The following is a 16,495-nucleotide window of genomic DNA, read 5'->3' as shown; positions in this document are numbered from 1 at the left end:
ATGATTCTGATTGGCTAAGAAATAGATAACCATAGTAAATGTCCACACATATACAGATAGACTGAAGCATTTCTCCATTGATTATGCTGCTGACACTCAGACCCTGAATTTAGGCACGTCGTGGAAAGAAGTAGGGCTGGTCCGAATACCATTTATTGAGCTTCGAAACTTAAAGCTAATGGTGTAGTTTTTTTTTTTTTTTTTTTTTTTGGGGCAATGTTCTAGTTGGTAATAAACATTTAAACCGTTATCCATTGTATTTGATGTTGTAGGGTATTACAAAAAAGAAATATAATTCAGGAAAAGTAGGTGATATTTTAGCGGTTAGCAACAGGTTAGCGATGATTCTTATTTCTCCCACAATGCATTGCATGACGTCACTTGAGGTACTCGCTTTTGGACGACAGACGAAAGTCCGCGGCCTGCCTTGATACCATTGAGAGAGAGTGAGACAAGTAGTGAGAGTAACTTAGCAGCTAGTGAAAGAGTGACAGTGTCAGATATATATGTAAATATATGGATATAGATAGATAGAGAGATAGAGAGATAGATAGATAGATAGATAGATAGATAGATAGATAGATAGATAGATAGATAGATAGATAGAGAGATAGATAGAACATAACATAACATAGCATAGCATAGCATAGATAGTGAGAGATAACATAGCATAGCATAACAGATAGCTTAGAGAAAGAGAAAGAGTACATAATAAATAGACAAAATGGTTTAATCCAGGATGCTGCGTTAGGCACGTTACATCTGCTGGCTGCGGGGTGAGGTCCTCGACCAGCGACCAAAACGCGCTCACCTCCCTACAACACAAGCTCTCCACCACAGTTTCCATGGGACGACACCGCCCACACAGACACCTGCCAAACACAGCGACACAGACGCTTACTACTCACTCCCTCTCCCGGTAAGCCTGACGGTGTCAATGACAATCAATCACGAGGAAAACTAGTTGGCACTATCAACAATAATCACACTGAAGACATGACCAGCCTACTCGGCGTCGGATACGTTTGCAAACAACATTTTCACCGGAGAAAGAGGTAAAAGCTTAGAAATAAACACTAGGGGTTCACAGGTGGGACTGTCAAGCTAGCCCATAGCTAGCATAATATGCCTTCTATTTATAGATCTTCTGACTAAGTTTAGGGTACGTATCTGAGCCAACGACATAATCACTGTCACTAGATATAAAGAAAACGTTTAGACGCCTTAGTCAGTGCTGAAGCTAGTTCTAGTAGCTGAGAAAAGCTGAGGCTACCTTCCACCACGTCTACCTCATGTGACGTCATCGCCAAATTGCGTGAAAAATAACCGTTTTAGTAACCAAAAACTACAAAAACTGGACTTTAACACCATTTTGGAGACATTTCTAACTTTATATACATATCTTGACTGCTTTATGTACCCATTAATTGACAGTGGTGTTTAACCTGCAACACGGGCTTTAAAGAACAATTCCGGTGAAAAAAGAACCTATGGGTAATTAACACATGGTTACCGAGTCGATCGTTCTCTGGGATGCGTTTTCATGATAATCGATTCGAATGTAAAGAGCTAAATCTCTAAAAACTGATTAGCTTATAACGCTAGTATATGGGGCATCGAATATAAGCAAAAATAATCGCTAGTTAATACCACTAACAAGGCTCAAAATAGCTTCACACTAACACGGTAGCATAATGAAAGTCCCTACATGCAAAACGAAGCATTGAGAACTGTGTAAGTGTACAGACAGTTTAATAAGAAGATACTTTATAAAGACAGTACATTACGCGTATACAGGCAGGAGCCATCTTTGGAAAACAGTCTTGACCAGTCGAGCCACGAACGCCGTGCTAAGTGAGCTGGTCGATAGGTTTAAGTCACAGTTCATCTCTCGTAGCACGATGTTCTAACTACAGATGTGTCCCATATCAAAGAGTGCATCTGAAGCGCTCGGACCGGACTGGTCTAGCCTACGGAGGAATTAGTATTGTCTCCTGGCAACTGTGACAGCTGCCGATGACGAGTAACGTGCACTGGACTTTTTTTATATTCAACTGGGTTTTAATTCAAATAGGGTTGAAAACCTGTGTAAATATGTTCACCATGGTCCATTTGTGTACATAAAAAGAATACACTAGCCTACAAAATCGCATCAAGGTAAGATATAAGTGACAATTTGAACCTTTGAATATAGGCCTATATTCATATATATATATATATATATATATATGCCTATGTAAGTTTTCTTTTCTTTTCATATTTCATTACATTATTTACGCAAGATAACACCCATACTCGAACAGTTTAAAGTGAAATCCGGCAATTCTGGACGCAGCCTCTGAATTTGGACGCAGCAAACCAGCTCTGGCCATGGTCTTGGCTAAGCCGAAAATACATGACCCGGCGGTGCCGGGGCTGAAACATCCTCACCATGTCCTCCAGTAAAATATAAAACATAAAAATGACAATAGCCAATTCTGGCTCCATAGCTGTGTCAGGGTTTGGGGTTGAGGAGATGAAGTGAGGACTCAATTGCAGGAGAATAGGTTTTATTAAAAATAATAATAAACAAAACAAACAAAAACTACCCTGAAGCGGAAAACAAGACAGACTTAACCAGACTTGACTCAATTTGACTTGACTTTGACAGCAGGGAAACACACGGTGTACATATGACGACGAAACAGCACAGGACTGAAAACACAAGGAGATTAAATAGGGAGAACAAACAAAGGAGGTAACGAGAGAGGACAAGTGGGGCAAATCAATCAGGTAACGAGGGAGGACAGGTGGAGCAAATAAATCAATAATCAGGTAAAAAGAGGGAAGGGGCTAGACAATTAACTGGAGAGCACATGGCACAAAAGAAACATACATGGCAAGCCATGTGCTCACAACAAACATGACTAGAACACCACAAGCACATGGCCAGTAAAACAAATCACAAGCCATGTGCTCACAAAACGAGACAACATGAAAGCACACAGCTAGTGTAAAACACAAGCTGCGTGCTACACAGTACAGGACAAGACATGAAACAAGGCACACAGACAAGACAACATAGGAGTGTCAGGGCTCTGTCACAAAACTAAGAAAGAGACCAGACAGAAGTGACAGAACCCTGAGGCAGGGCGCTTGGGCGGCGCAGGCAGGGCAGGGCGCTTGGGCGGCGCAGGCAGGGCAGGGCGCTTGGGCGGCGCAGGCAGGGCAGGGCGCTTGGGCAAGGCGCAGGCAGGGCAGGGCGCTTGGGCAAGGCGCAGGCAGGGCAGGGCGCTTGGGCAAGGCGCAGGCAGGGCAGGGCGCTTGGGCAAGGCGCAGGCAGGGCAGGGCGCTTGGGCAAGGCGCAGGCAGGGCAGGGCGCTTGGGCAAGGCGCAGGCAGGGCAGGGCGCTTGGGCAAGGCGCAGGCAGGGCAGGGCGCTTGGGCAAGGCGCAGGCAGGGCAGGGCGCTTGGGCAAGGCGCAGGCAGGGCAGGGCGCTTGGGCAAGGCGCAGGCAGGGCAGGGCGCTTGGGCAAGGCGCAGGCAGGGCAGGGCGCTTGGGCAAGGCGCAGGCAGGGCAAGGCGCTTGGACGGCGCAGGCAGGGCAAGGCGCTTGGAAACAGCCTCAGGGCCGACAACAGGCTTTGGAACAGACTCCGGGCTTTGTGGGACGCAGGAAGCCCTTCTCCGCCTCCTCCTCCGTCTCCGAAAGGGAAGCGGCACAGCAGCCTCTTCGGCCACCACTGGGGGCGTGACAGGGAGAGCGGACGGCTCTGGGACCACAGGGCTTATGGCCACCGAAGTCGGGTCCTCCTGGACCACCAGACTTGGGACCACCGAAGTTGGGTCCTGCTGGAACACCGGACTAGGGACCACTGAAGTCAGGTCCTCCTGGACCACCGGACTTGAGTAAGCAACAGGTGCCCTCCTTCTCCTGCGCTTACGAGGTGATGTGGAGGCAATCACATCTGGGGAAACTGCAGCATCTTTAAACACACCTGGGGGGGCTGCAGCAATCACGGGCGCCTCAGGATAGGTGGCAGATGAGGTGGACCCGCTCTTCCTACTCCCTCTCCCCGAAGGGGTCATCGGAGGACTGGGGACGTGGCAGTATGTGAGGTGGGCCAGGAGGTGGAAGGCCACCCTCCTCTCCACGGTTGTATACTGTTAATATAGAGGATGATTTTGCAATTAAACTGCCTTGATTAATGCTTGATTTGCTTTGTAGTGATGTAACTTAAATAGTAATAATGCTTATGCTAAGATAGATATATGTAACCCTGTTAGTGATGTTGAAATTATTAAGAAAATTACTTACTTGCATGAAATGTATGTGTTGACTGATTTAGAGTAGAAAGTACTTATGTATTAGAAATAGTTTTATGATTAATGAAAATGTTCTAGATAAAGTATATATTGCAGACGACTAAGAGAAGAAAGCAGAGGAAGAGAAATCGGAGACGCCGTAGGAGCCATGTCTAAGAAGTTGGCAGAACTCCACTTGATGACGTCAGGAGAGAGTTTGGAACCTGCATTCCGGAGTCTGCATATAAAGGCTGAGAGAGAGACTGAAGACTTTGGATTCTGAATAGCGCAGTTTCCCTCGACGCCTGTATAACCAGCTGATTGTTGAAACTTATTATTATTGTAACCTAACTTTAACTTTGATATAACGCTTGTTAACTTTAATAAAACTTATATTATTGGCAAGTTATTGTCTGAATAATTATTTAAGGACCTTAAGCGAGAACTGACCACAGGGAAGTCTGCTGAACTAATTGTAAGTATTTTGAATGCTTATAGTATTGTCCAGACTCGACTTTCCTTACCTACCTGAGAATAAAGGATAAATAGGTAAAAGGTGTAAAGGATATTTGAGACACCATAAAACAATACAAACCCCACAAACTGCCAGAAAGACAGTATCCCCAGCATTTCCATCTCCCAGGCGCAAACAGGCTCGTTCAGGCCGCTGTTAAAAATGTCTTTAAGCGCCGTGTTGTTAAGGTCGAGCCCCTCCGCAGTGATGACAAACTGGTGGGCAAACTCTTTCACTGTAGACTCCCCTTGGTGAAGAGAAAAGAGCTTGCCATAGCGCTCCATCATCTGACGAGTGGAGGGGCAAGGGCTGGGAGATGGAAACAAGAAGATGCCCATTCTCTGCTGAGTCCTCCGATGGCTGTTTCATTCTGTCAGGGTTTGGGTAGGTGGAAGTGAAGCGAGGACTCAATTGCAGGAGAATGGGTTTTATTAATAATAAGAATAAACAAAAACACAAACAAAAACTACCCCGAGGGGGAAAACAAGACAGACTTGACTTGACTTGACTTGACTTGACTTGACTTGACTTGACTTGACTTGACTTGACTTGACTTGACTTGACTTGACTTGACTTGACTCGACATGACTTGACTTTGACAGCAGGGAAACACACGGTGTACATATGACGACGAAACAGCACAGGACTGAAAGATTAAATAGGGAGAACAAACAAAGGAGGTAACGAGAGAGGACAGGTCGGGCAAATCAATCAGGTAACGAGGGAGGACAGGTGGAGCAAATAAATCAATAATCAGGTAACAAGAGGGGAGGGGCTAGACAATTAACTGGAGAGCACATGGCACAAAAGAAACATACATGGCAAGCCATGTGCTCACACCAAACATGACTAGAACAACACAAGCACATGGCCAGTAAAACAAATCACAAGCCATGTGCTCACAAAACGAGACAACATGAAAGCACACAGCTAGTGTAAAACACAAGCTGCGTGCTACACAGTACAGGACAAGACATGAAACAAGGCACACAGACAAGACAACATAGGAGTGTCAGGGCTCTGTCACAAAACCAAGAAATAGACCAGACAGAAGTGACAGAACCCTGACAAGCTGTTACTCAATTATATTTGTAAGCCGCGCTATATTGGTCCAATGAGGGTTTCCAATAACACAGGAAGGTTTCTTGCGCGTTCCGTCTTTCCAGCATCTCAAAGTAATTTGGGTTAAATGCAATACATTTCTCATATGTATTTACTCGTTATTTCATCTGACTCCATAAATGAAAGGTTTTGATAATATCTATGCATCACTAAAAGTGAGCGAATGTTTGATTATTACTTTTAGACTATTAAATGAACAAGGTCAAAATCAGTTTGAATAATCAAATGTAACAATTTATTAAATCAGGTATCAGGTCAATTGTATAATCAATTCAAAGATAATCAATATAAAACATGAATAAAAAGAAGAGATGCGAACCCAACCTGATGCAAATACATGAGGCTGGAAGTCTCGGTCACTCCCAGCCATCACAGGCCAGTCTAGATACAGAAAGCGCCCCGATTCCTCCACTGCATTCCATTAAATAGCCAAAAACCCCTTTCACATGTTAACAATGGGAATTTACATTCAGAGTTGACACCTTTTGGGGGTAGGAGACCATTTGCCTAGAGACAACCTTCCTTTGTGTGCCAGTTTCTCTAAACTTCTCAAAACCTGATTCCTTTTTGTTTAACTTAGTTGGAAAAGAGACATTTGTACCACTCACTCTGAGACATTTAAAATGATACTAAACATAATAATCATTCACATTAAACCACATATATATTCTTGTGTGAGTCTTTAGGTGTGAGAGGGAGTGAGACTGTATGGGGGAGATCAGATGTTAATTTCCAGCAAGGTTCTTTGTTTCATAGACCAGTCTATCTCTCCAACCAGTTTCTCCAGCCTTACATATCAAATGAATTATCAAGATCATTTGCACCGACTCTCGCACCGTTGCTTCGCGCGGTAATCGGGAACACCTGGTTGCGCAATTAGGAAATCCTACAAAGACTACATGGTGCGTCCTTCGAAGTCCACGGCCTTCACATCGGGACACAGCTAATGAAACATGGGAGAGAGATCATACATGTAACACCAGCGGTTTAGTCAAACATTTTTTGAAAAGACACGGTCGCTTTATATGATGAACAGATTGAAATTAGGCTTCAAAATTTGTGTTTTGAAGATGAACTAAAGTCTTACAGGTTTGGGACATGAAAACGAATGTTGATCACTTTAAACATTTTTTCATATGTTTGAGAAAGCATGATACATGACTAAAGCTCTTCTCTACACTGAGTACAGTGGTAGAGCTTCTCTCCAGTGTGAACTCGCTCGTGTTCTTTCAGGGATCCAGACTGAGTGAAACTCTTGTCACAATGGCCCTCATTTCTGAAAAGTGCGCACACCAAATTTCCAGCGTACACCTGGCGTACACCCAAACCCACGGTGACTTTGCGATTTATCAATATGGACGTTGGCGTACGGCACGCTCAAATCCTACGCCAGCTCAGGAGGTGGTGTACATGTACGCACGTTTTGAGTTAGTGCTGAAATGCGCAGAAAAACAATTCCTAACACCACAAAACGAACTAAAGATATGATATATTATGACCCACTGTAAAAAAACAACAACATAGAAATGATAAACTTCAGTGTTTATTTTTGTGAGTTAAGCCCGGCAGGTGCGCACGGACTGGGTTCAGTAATGAAAGGCTGTCAATGACCAAAAAATTATTCAGACTGACAAAATAATTAAATGACATTCTTCTTCTTTTAAATAATAATAATAATAAAAATAATAATAATAACAAAGACATTCTTCTTCTAAATAACAATAAGCGTCATTAATAATCAAAATCATAATACTAATAAGAAGAATATTAAAAATTGTCATGCAATTATTCACATCATCTTCACTATTGTACACCCCATTACATGTGACGTCATGCGAAATTCAACGCTAATAGTTTCAAAACACGTGCTGTAAAATAATGCATTGTGATAGGTAATTTGCTCAACCAACCAGCGATTTAAACTGGATTTCCACCGGAGAAGTTTCTCCTCTTTGCCGTCTTCCGCGTGTCCATGGCGTAAAATGAGGGCGTGGGGGAGGCGGAGACGTGAATATATAGGGGCATGTTAATCTAATGACGATCGTTTTCAGCCGCGGCATTTATCAAGAGGCAGGTTTTGCGTACACCTGAATTTCAAAGGTACGCACAGCTTCATAAATCAGGCGGTGAGAGGAGTGTAAGCATAATCTTACGCCAACATATACGCCCGTTTCGACGCAAGATTGATAAATGAGGGCCACTATGAGCACTTGTGAGGGTTTTCTCCAGTATGAGTTATTTGGTGGCGTTTCAGATATTCAGCTCTAGTAAAGCTCTTCCCACAGTCACAACACACATGATCTTTCACTACATCATGTGTTTTCTGGTGCCGTTTACAACAGTTCAGCCATGAAAAACTCTTTCCACAGAGAGAACACACATAAGGCCTCTCGTCTGAATGAACTTTCATGTGACTTTTCAGATGTTTTGACAAAATGAACTTTGTTCCACACTGATCACAGGTAAATGTCTTTTCTCCAGAGTGAATGAGCAGATGATCTCTTAAACATTTTGCATCTTTGAAACTCTTCTCACACTGAGTACAGCTGTACGGTTTTTCTCCAGTATGAATTCTTTGGTGGCGTTTCAGATGATCAGCTGTAGTAAAGCTATTCCCACAGTCACAACACACATGATCTCTCACGTCATCATGTGTTTTCTGGTGCAGTTTAAAACTGTTCATTCGTGAAAAACTCTTTCCACAGAGAGAACACACATAAGGCCTCTCATCCGAATGAACGATCAGGTGATTTTTCAGATGTTTTGACGAAATGAACTTTGTTCCACACTGATCACAGTGAAATGGCTTTTCTCCAGAGTGAACGAGCAGATGATCTCTTAAACATTTTGCATCTTTGAAACTCTTCTCACACTGAGTACAGTGGTACGGCTTCTGTCCAGTATGAACTCGCTCATGTAGTTTCAGAGATCCAGACCGAGCGAAACTCTTCTCACAAGATGAGCACTTGTAAGGTTTTTCTCCAGTATGAATTCTTTGGTGCTGTTTCAGATATTCAGCTCTAGTAAAGCTCTTCCCACAGTCACAACACACATGATCTCTCACTTCATCATGTGTTTTCTGGTGCTGTTTAAAACCGTTCAGTCGTGAAAAACTCTTTCCACAGAGAGAACACACATAAGGCTTCTCGTCTGAATGAACTATCAGGTGTGTTTTTAGATTTGATGACGAATTAAAACCTTTACCACACTGATGACAGTTAAATGTTTTGTTTCCAGAGTGACGGAGCAGATGAGCATTGAGACTTGCTGCTTGAGAAAAACTCTTTCCACACTGAGTGCATGGATACGGTTTCTCTCCGGTGTGAATTCTCATGTGTGTCTTAAGGTTTTCTTTTTGTCTGAAACTCTTCCCACACTGAGTGCATGTAAACGGTTTCTCTCCAGTGTGAATTCTTTCGTGTTTTTTAAGGTCTCCTTTATTCTGGAAACTCTTTCCACACTGAGAGCAGGAGTGCAGCTTTTTGGCTTTTGTACCTTGAGTTTTGAAGTCGCAGTGTTTCTTTACATCATTTAGTTTCTGTCTTTGCTCCTTCACTTCCAACTGGTCTAAAATAAACATATTAATCAGTTAGAATCAGTTCAATGAGGTTACATGTGAGAATTAAAAACACTTAGCAAGCAGAAAACAAGAAACCTGTCTGTATAAAGTATCTTTAATGTGCAAAGTTCTGTCATTTACTTGTTAATGCGATTAAAACTGGGTTATGATCATTTAGATGCATTTCTATATAATTTGTCATCCATATTTAAGAGCTACTAAAGCAGTCAACAATGAAGAATCAAGAATAGACACCAACCTATTTGTTCCTCAGTATCTTCATGTTTTATTCTGGATGGTTCTGGATCACTCATGTCTTCAATCTCCTCTTTAATAAACTCCATCTTTAACAGTCACACAGATTTCAGCTGCTACTCCTGGAGTTTGTCCTTCTCTTGTAGGATGATGGGAATATTCCCAGTATTTATTGGTGAATTGTTGTGGGAGGGGCTTCACTGCAGGTGTGAACTGTGATCACTGTGTGATACTGACGCCCACAGGACCAGATCTGGAAAAATCAAAGATGAGTTACTGAATTTATACTGGATTACTTTAACAGAAAACACATATGGTGCCTTTGGTTTAGTTCAAATATAGAACATTTTGATGGTTACATATTAGTAGCATATAAAACAACTATAGGTTAATAATTTTTATGTAAAACCCAGGATATAATAAGGCTGAAACAGGGCACAGGTTATATTATTCAATTAATATCTAAACTAATCAGAAATCTAACATAAGACGACAGAAACCATTGATTAAGGGACTGAGAATGATGGCACAAAAGGAAATAATCTAACACTTGACCATCAAAATGTGAATAACAAGTACTATACAAGATTATGATAATTTAAATGTATTTTCAGAATAATTAATTAATGATATATTGCTCGTTATTTAATTTATCATATATTGCCATTGACGGTTGAATTAAATATTTCTTATTTGGTGAATTGTTGTGAAGGACACCAGATCTACCAAATTCAAGGTTACTGAGATTATACTGAAATACTGTAATCATTACGCTTCTTAATTTAAATTACCATGTGATTGATTTTAGAAATATATGTAATTTTGACATGGTTATATTAGTAGCATTTAAAGCGGCTCTACATGAAGGTTGTTCATTTTTATGTGACTCCAGATTTTATAAAGATGAAAAAAGTCAGAGGTTAAATATGAATTAAACAGGAATCTAACAAAGATATCAGAAATCATATGTACAGACTGAATAGTGGCTGATCAAAATAATGACTATTTAATTCTCTGTACGTTACAATACGTACAATATACATTTAGACAACACAAACATGAATTCTTAAATGATAAATATAATATATCTGACCTGCAGACTGGAAATATACGACATCCGAAGAAAATATTCCACATTTGTCCTTCATTCACGATCGTTAACAGCGTCACTTTCAGCTTCAACTGGTGAAAGTTTCAGCGCTCGTCTCGTGTCTCTCGAGCTTCTCTCTTTTTTATTGCATTAACAAGAACATTAATATAACATACACTTACAGTGGATCACAACGTGTTCGACTTTTACATTCATAATAGCGTCAAAGGAAACAACAACAAAAGAGAGAGCGAGAGAAGAAAACAAGACTATAGAGAGGCTCTCGCAATTCTCTCTTCTGCGCATGCTCAGTGCGCGCGGTGTCATATTTCTTAAAGGGGCCGCATTTAGTAAATCACATCTCCGCATTTAGTAAATCACATCTCCGCACTGTTATGGACCAAATCCACTATTAATTAATAATGCACAATAATAATACATATAATATATGGATTCAACAATATATTCACCTTTACTCGATTACAGTTTTTCTACATGTCTCCCTTATTATGTAATTGCAGCATAATTATAGATTTTTCTTTTGAATACATGCAGATATCTACAGCAGTGGCGAGGTCAGAAACTTTAAAGTGTGCAGATCTTGGTGAATTAAGTTGGACCTTAAAGTTAAATGTGATTTATTATCAGCCAACAGTTTCATGAAAACAGCAGTAAATCCATTTATAAATAAAATAGCCAGTGAACCGAATAAGAACAAAACACGAAGGTAAATAATTATAGGCGGTGTGTGTAAGGCTGGACAAGAGTTCTCACTCAAACCACTGCCTGCTGAAGCTTTTGATTGCTTTTAGAGAGAAAAACTTCTCATAACTCCAGGTCTAGGATCAGTTTTCTCCATAGTAATAGCATATTGGCGGTTGTCTCAACCTGTTGACACTAATGACCTCATCATCATTAGTGAGGTGAAAACAGGGAACTATATCTTATTCAGAGCAGCGCCATGACAATAATGAAAGCGAGGCTGTGAAGGATAGACTTACCGTGTTTTAAATGGCATCCACTGTAAAAAGCTTTATAAAACTCCTAGATTACTGTAAGGGGATAATACAGTTAAAGACCCAGCACCAGATATGATGAATAAAGACCCGGAGTCAAGAGTGCAGTCAATTGAAGAAAAGTTTTACTGAAGATAGTTTGTAATTTCATCAGGCAGGAGTTCATACGCCGCTCTGTTACAGTTACAAAAATCACAGAAAATATATAATTCACAAAGATCTAAGCTACATCCTTGCATCAGGTTACATGATTCTGATTGGCTAAGAAATAGATAACCATAGTAAATGTCCACACATATACAGATAGACTGAAGCATTTCTCCATTGATTATGCTGCTGACACTCAGACCCTGAATTTAGGCACGTCGTGGAAAGAAGTAGGGCTGGTCCAAATACCATTTTTTGAGCTTCGAAGCTTAAATAACAATTACGGCGAAAAATGAACCTATGGGTTAATTAACACATGGTCACCGAGTCGATCGTTCTCTGGGATGCGTTTTCATGATAATCGATTCGAATGTAAAGAGCTAAATCTCTAAAAACTGATTAGCTTATAACGCTAGTATATGGGGCATCGAATATAAGTAAAGATAAATCGGTAGTTAATACCACTAACAAGGCTCAAAATAGCTACACACTAACACGGTAGCATAATGAAAGTCCCTACATGCAAACCGAAGCATTGAGAACTGTGTAAGTGTACAGACAGTTTAATAAGAAGATACTTTATAAAGACAGTACATTAAGCATATACAGGCAGGCGTATACGTAGCACGATGTTCTAACTACAGATGTGTCCCATATCAAAGAGTGCATCTGAAGCGCTCGGACCGGACCGGTCTAGCCTACGGAGGAGTTAGTATTGTCTCCTGGCAACTGTGACAGAAAAGAATACACTAGCCTACAAAAATCGCATCAATCAATCAATCAAAATTTATTCATAAAGCACTTTAAAATCCAAAGTGGACACAAAGTGCTGTACAGTAAAACAATAAATAAAATACATAAAAGCTCTAAGTACAAAGCTATAAAATACAAATAAAAGCAATAACAAACCATACAATGAACCAATACCCTCAATATCACCAAACATGAATTGTCAACTTCAGTTATCAAAGGCCAAAGAATAGAGGTGGGCTTTAAGAAGAGACTTAAACACAGACAATGAAGATGCCTTTCTAATATGCAAAGGTAAATCGTTCCACAATTTAGGAGCTGCTACAGAAAAAGCACGGTCCCCTTTTTGCTTGCGCTTTGTTTTAGGCACACTCAGGCCCCATCCACACTACTGCGTTTTCGTTTAGAAACGGAGACCTTTTGCTACGTTTGCACCTCCCAGACTACAACGGCAAAAACGAAGACTAAAACGGAGAAGTTTAGAAACGCTGCCGACCCCGTTTCGCGTTTTTAATCTCCGGAGGGCGTTTTAGTGAAGACGGTCAAAACGGAGGACTTTAGAAACGCTGACGCAGAGGCTCACGCTCGGCTCTATGATTGGGTGTCATCAGTCATGGCGTATCCTTCCCTGATTCGTCAGACACCCGAATGTGTGACTGCAACATGGATAACGAATTACAAGCGTTACTGACGTTGATGTCTTTGTTAGCAGCTGTTGTGCAAGTAAATAATGCAATTTTACAATGCTGCCTACATGCGCCTTTTTACACCGGCACGCGCATGCCCAGTGTTGGTGAGTGGTCACGTGATCCGCGTTTTCAGTCGTTTTAATGTGGACGGAGATCAATTCTAATACGCAGCTAAAACGCTGGTGTGGACGGAGATCGTATTCGTTTGAATTCTCCGTTTCTAAACTAAAACGCAGTAGTGTGAATTAGGCCTCAGGAGCAGTTGATCGGCTGTCCTGAGAGAACGGGCGGGTCTATAGGGGTGTAGCAGCTCAGAGATGTACGGTGGGGAAAGACCACTTTGGCATTTAAAAGCAAATAAAAGAATCTTAAAATGTATCCCTGATATATAGGCAGCCCATGGAGTGAGGATAAGATGGGGGAAATGTGCTCGTATTTACGTGTTCCAGTCAAAAGACGAGCAGAACCGTTTTGCACCAACTGGAGACGAGCAATCGAGGACCCACTGACCCCCCCATACAGTGCATTACAGTAATCCAACCGCGTGGTGACAAAGGCGTGGATTACTCTCTCAAAGTGCTGGCTAGAAAGAAATGGCTTTATTGGCATCAAGGTAAGATATAAGTGAACATTTAAACATAGGCCTATATATTAGAGCCGGGACTTTAACGCGTTAATTAAGATGAATTAATTACACAAAAAATAACGCGTTCATTTTTTTTAACGCATTTTAATCGCACTTATTTTTGCACCACGGAACGTTTCTCACTGGATGAGTTTGTGAGATCATACATGTCACACCAGCGGTTTAGTCAAACATTTTTTGAAAAGACACGGTCGCTTTATATGATGAACAGATTGAAATTAGGCTTCAAAATTTGTGTTTTGAAGATGAACAAAAGTCTTACAGGTTTGGGACATGAAAACGAATGTTGATCACTTTAAACATTTTTTCATATGTTTGAGAAAGCTTGATAGTTGACTAAAGCTCTTCTCACACTGAGTACAGTGGTACGGCTTCTCTCCAGTATGAATTCGCTCATGTTGTTTCAGGGATCCAGACCGAGCGAAACTCTTGTCACAATATGAGCACTTGTAAGGTTTTTCTCCAGTATGAATTCTTTGGTGGCGTTTCAGATGACTACATGTAGTAAATCCCTTCCCACAGTCACAACACACATGATCTTTCACTTCATCATGTGTTTTCTGGTGCCGTTTAAAACACTTCAGCCGTGAAAAACTCTTTCCACAGAGAGAACACAAATAAGGCCTCTCGTCTGAATGAACGATCAGGTGATTTTTCAGATATTTTGACGAAATGAACTTTGTTCCACACTGATCACAGGTAAATGGCTTTTCTCCAGAGTGAACGAGCAGATGATCTCTTAAACTAGTTGAATCTCTGAAACTCTTCTCACACTGAGTACAGTAGTACGGCTTCTCTCCAGTATGAATTCTTTGGTGCTGTTTCAGATGACAAGGTGTAATAAAGCTCTTCCCACAGTCACAACACACATGATCTCTCACTTCATCATGTGTTTTCTGGTGCTGTTTAAAACCGTTCAGCCGTGAAAAACTCTTTCCACAGAGAGAACACACATGATCTCTCACTTCATCATGTGTTTTCTGGTGCTGTTTAAAACCGTTCAGCCGTGAAAAACTCTTTCCACAGAGAGAACACACATGAGGCTTCTCGTCTGAATGACCTTTCATGTGTTGTTTTAGATTTGATGCTTGAGAAAAACTCTTTCCACACTGAGAGCATGTATACGGTTTCTCTCCAGTGTGTATTCTCATGTGTACATTAAGGTCTCCTTTTAGTCTGAAACTCTTCCCACACTGAGAGCAGGAGTGCAGCTTTTTGGCTTTTGTTCCTTGAGATTTGAAGTCGCAGTGTTTCTTTACATCATTTAGTTTCTGTCTTTGCTCAGTCACTTCCAGCTGGTCTAAAATAAACATATTAATCAGTTCAATGAGGTTAAATGTGAGAATTAAAAACACTAAGCAAGCAGAAAACAAGACACCTGTCTGTATAACGTATATGTGCAAAGTTCGGTTCTGTCATTCACTTGTTGAAGGAGCACTTCAGCCATTTGCATTAAAGGTGCAATGTCTAATATTTCTGAGGATCTATTGACAGAAATGCAATATAAGATCCATAACTATGTTTTCAGTGGTGTATAAAGACCTTACTTAATGAACCGTTAAGTTTATATTACCTTAGAATGAGTCATTTATATCTACATAAGCGCGGGCACCCCCTTGTGAAGGTTGACATATTGTGACGTCATGTTTCTACCGTAGCCGACAGCGAACACACAGTGCTACAGAGTTTGCTGGTTACGCCGGCCACCGTAGCTTCTCCTTCGAGTTTGAAAAGGGAGGGATAGGCCGTTAGTGACTTTCTATTTGCAATTTGCAAATCTCACCACTAGATGCCGCTAAAAATCACACACTGCACCTTTAAGCGTTTATATCATTAGAAACTAGGGGTGTGCCGGTTTCAGAATTGGTGATGACGGTTATGATGTGAGTCAAATGTGACGGTTCGTAACATAACCGTCGGGGGTTTTTTTTAAATCCTAAAAAAAAAAAAGCAATGAACATGCTTTGTTTTAAATAAATCACACACACTAAACAAATCCTTTTAAAAACGTAGGCTGCTTAAATTATATAAGAGCTGCATAAAAATGAATGAGTAGCCTAAATTACAAATGATAAAATCTACATACCTTTATCAAAGAAAAAAAAAGTCGAACAACGATTGTTGTGATAATACCTTAATTAAACTAACTAAATACAGGAAACAAAAAAAGTGCAATGACATTTTAAATTCCTAATCTTTTTCGACTTCAAAGTTCCGTGACAGGAACACCAACATGTTCACTTTACTCGGTTTTAGTGACGATCTGACAGGGGTAACTATGTTACCCGCGGTGCTAAAAACTCGCTCTGATGCTGTGCTTGTAGCACAAATACACATGTATTCACGTGCCAATTTTGCTAAGAGCGGACAGCGTGTGTCTCCCCACCATGCTAGTGGATTAGCCGTAGAGTCAATTGGTTCTTC

The 16,495-nt window shown here is 41.0% G+C and overlaps 1 protein-coding gene across 10 annotated transcripts in view; it reads right to left on the bottom strand.

Annotated features, from left to right (window-relative positions):
* Nucleotides 1-7,444: 7,444 nt before the first annotated feature.
* LOC306997040 (uncharacterized protein) overlaps nt 7,445-16,495 on the bottom strand; it is a 33,233-nt gene continuing 24,182 nt past the window's right edge. For all 10 annotated transcript variants that reach the window (XM_079610054.1, XM_079610062.1, XM_079610060.1 and 7 more), the window contains 3 exons: nt 10,827-15,371; nt 9,738-9,986; nt 7,445-9,486 (listed from right to left, as the gene is read on the bottom strand). Coding sequence is in view for 9 of the 10 variants with exons in the window: in XM_079610062.1 (XP_079466188.1) it covers nt 8,120-9,486; nt 9,738-9,822 (1,452 nt within the window). In the remaining variant the exon portion in view is untranslated. The remainder of the gene's footprint in view (nt 9,487-9,737; nt 9,987-10,826; nt 15,372-16,495) is intronic.

This window comes from Phoxinus phoxinus, assembly GCF_949152265.1.
Source record: "Phoxinus phoxinus genome assembly, chromosome: 4".
Lineage (NCBI taxonomy): Eukaryota > Metazoa > Chordata > Actinopteri > Cypriniformes > Leuciscidae > Phoxinus > Phoxinus phoxinus.
The sequence above is the reverse complement of the archived record's forward strand: the minus strand, read 5'-3'. Positions and strand labels throughout refer to the sequence as shown.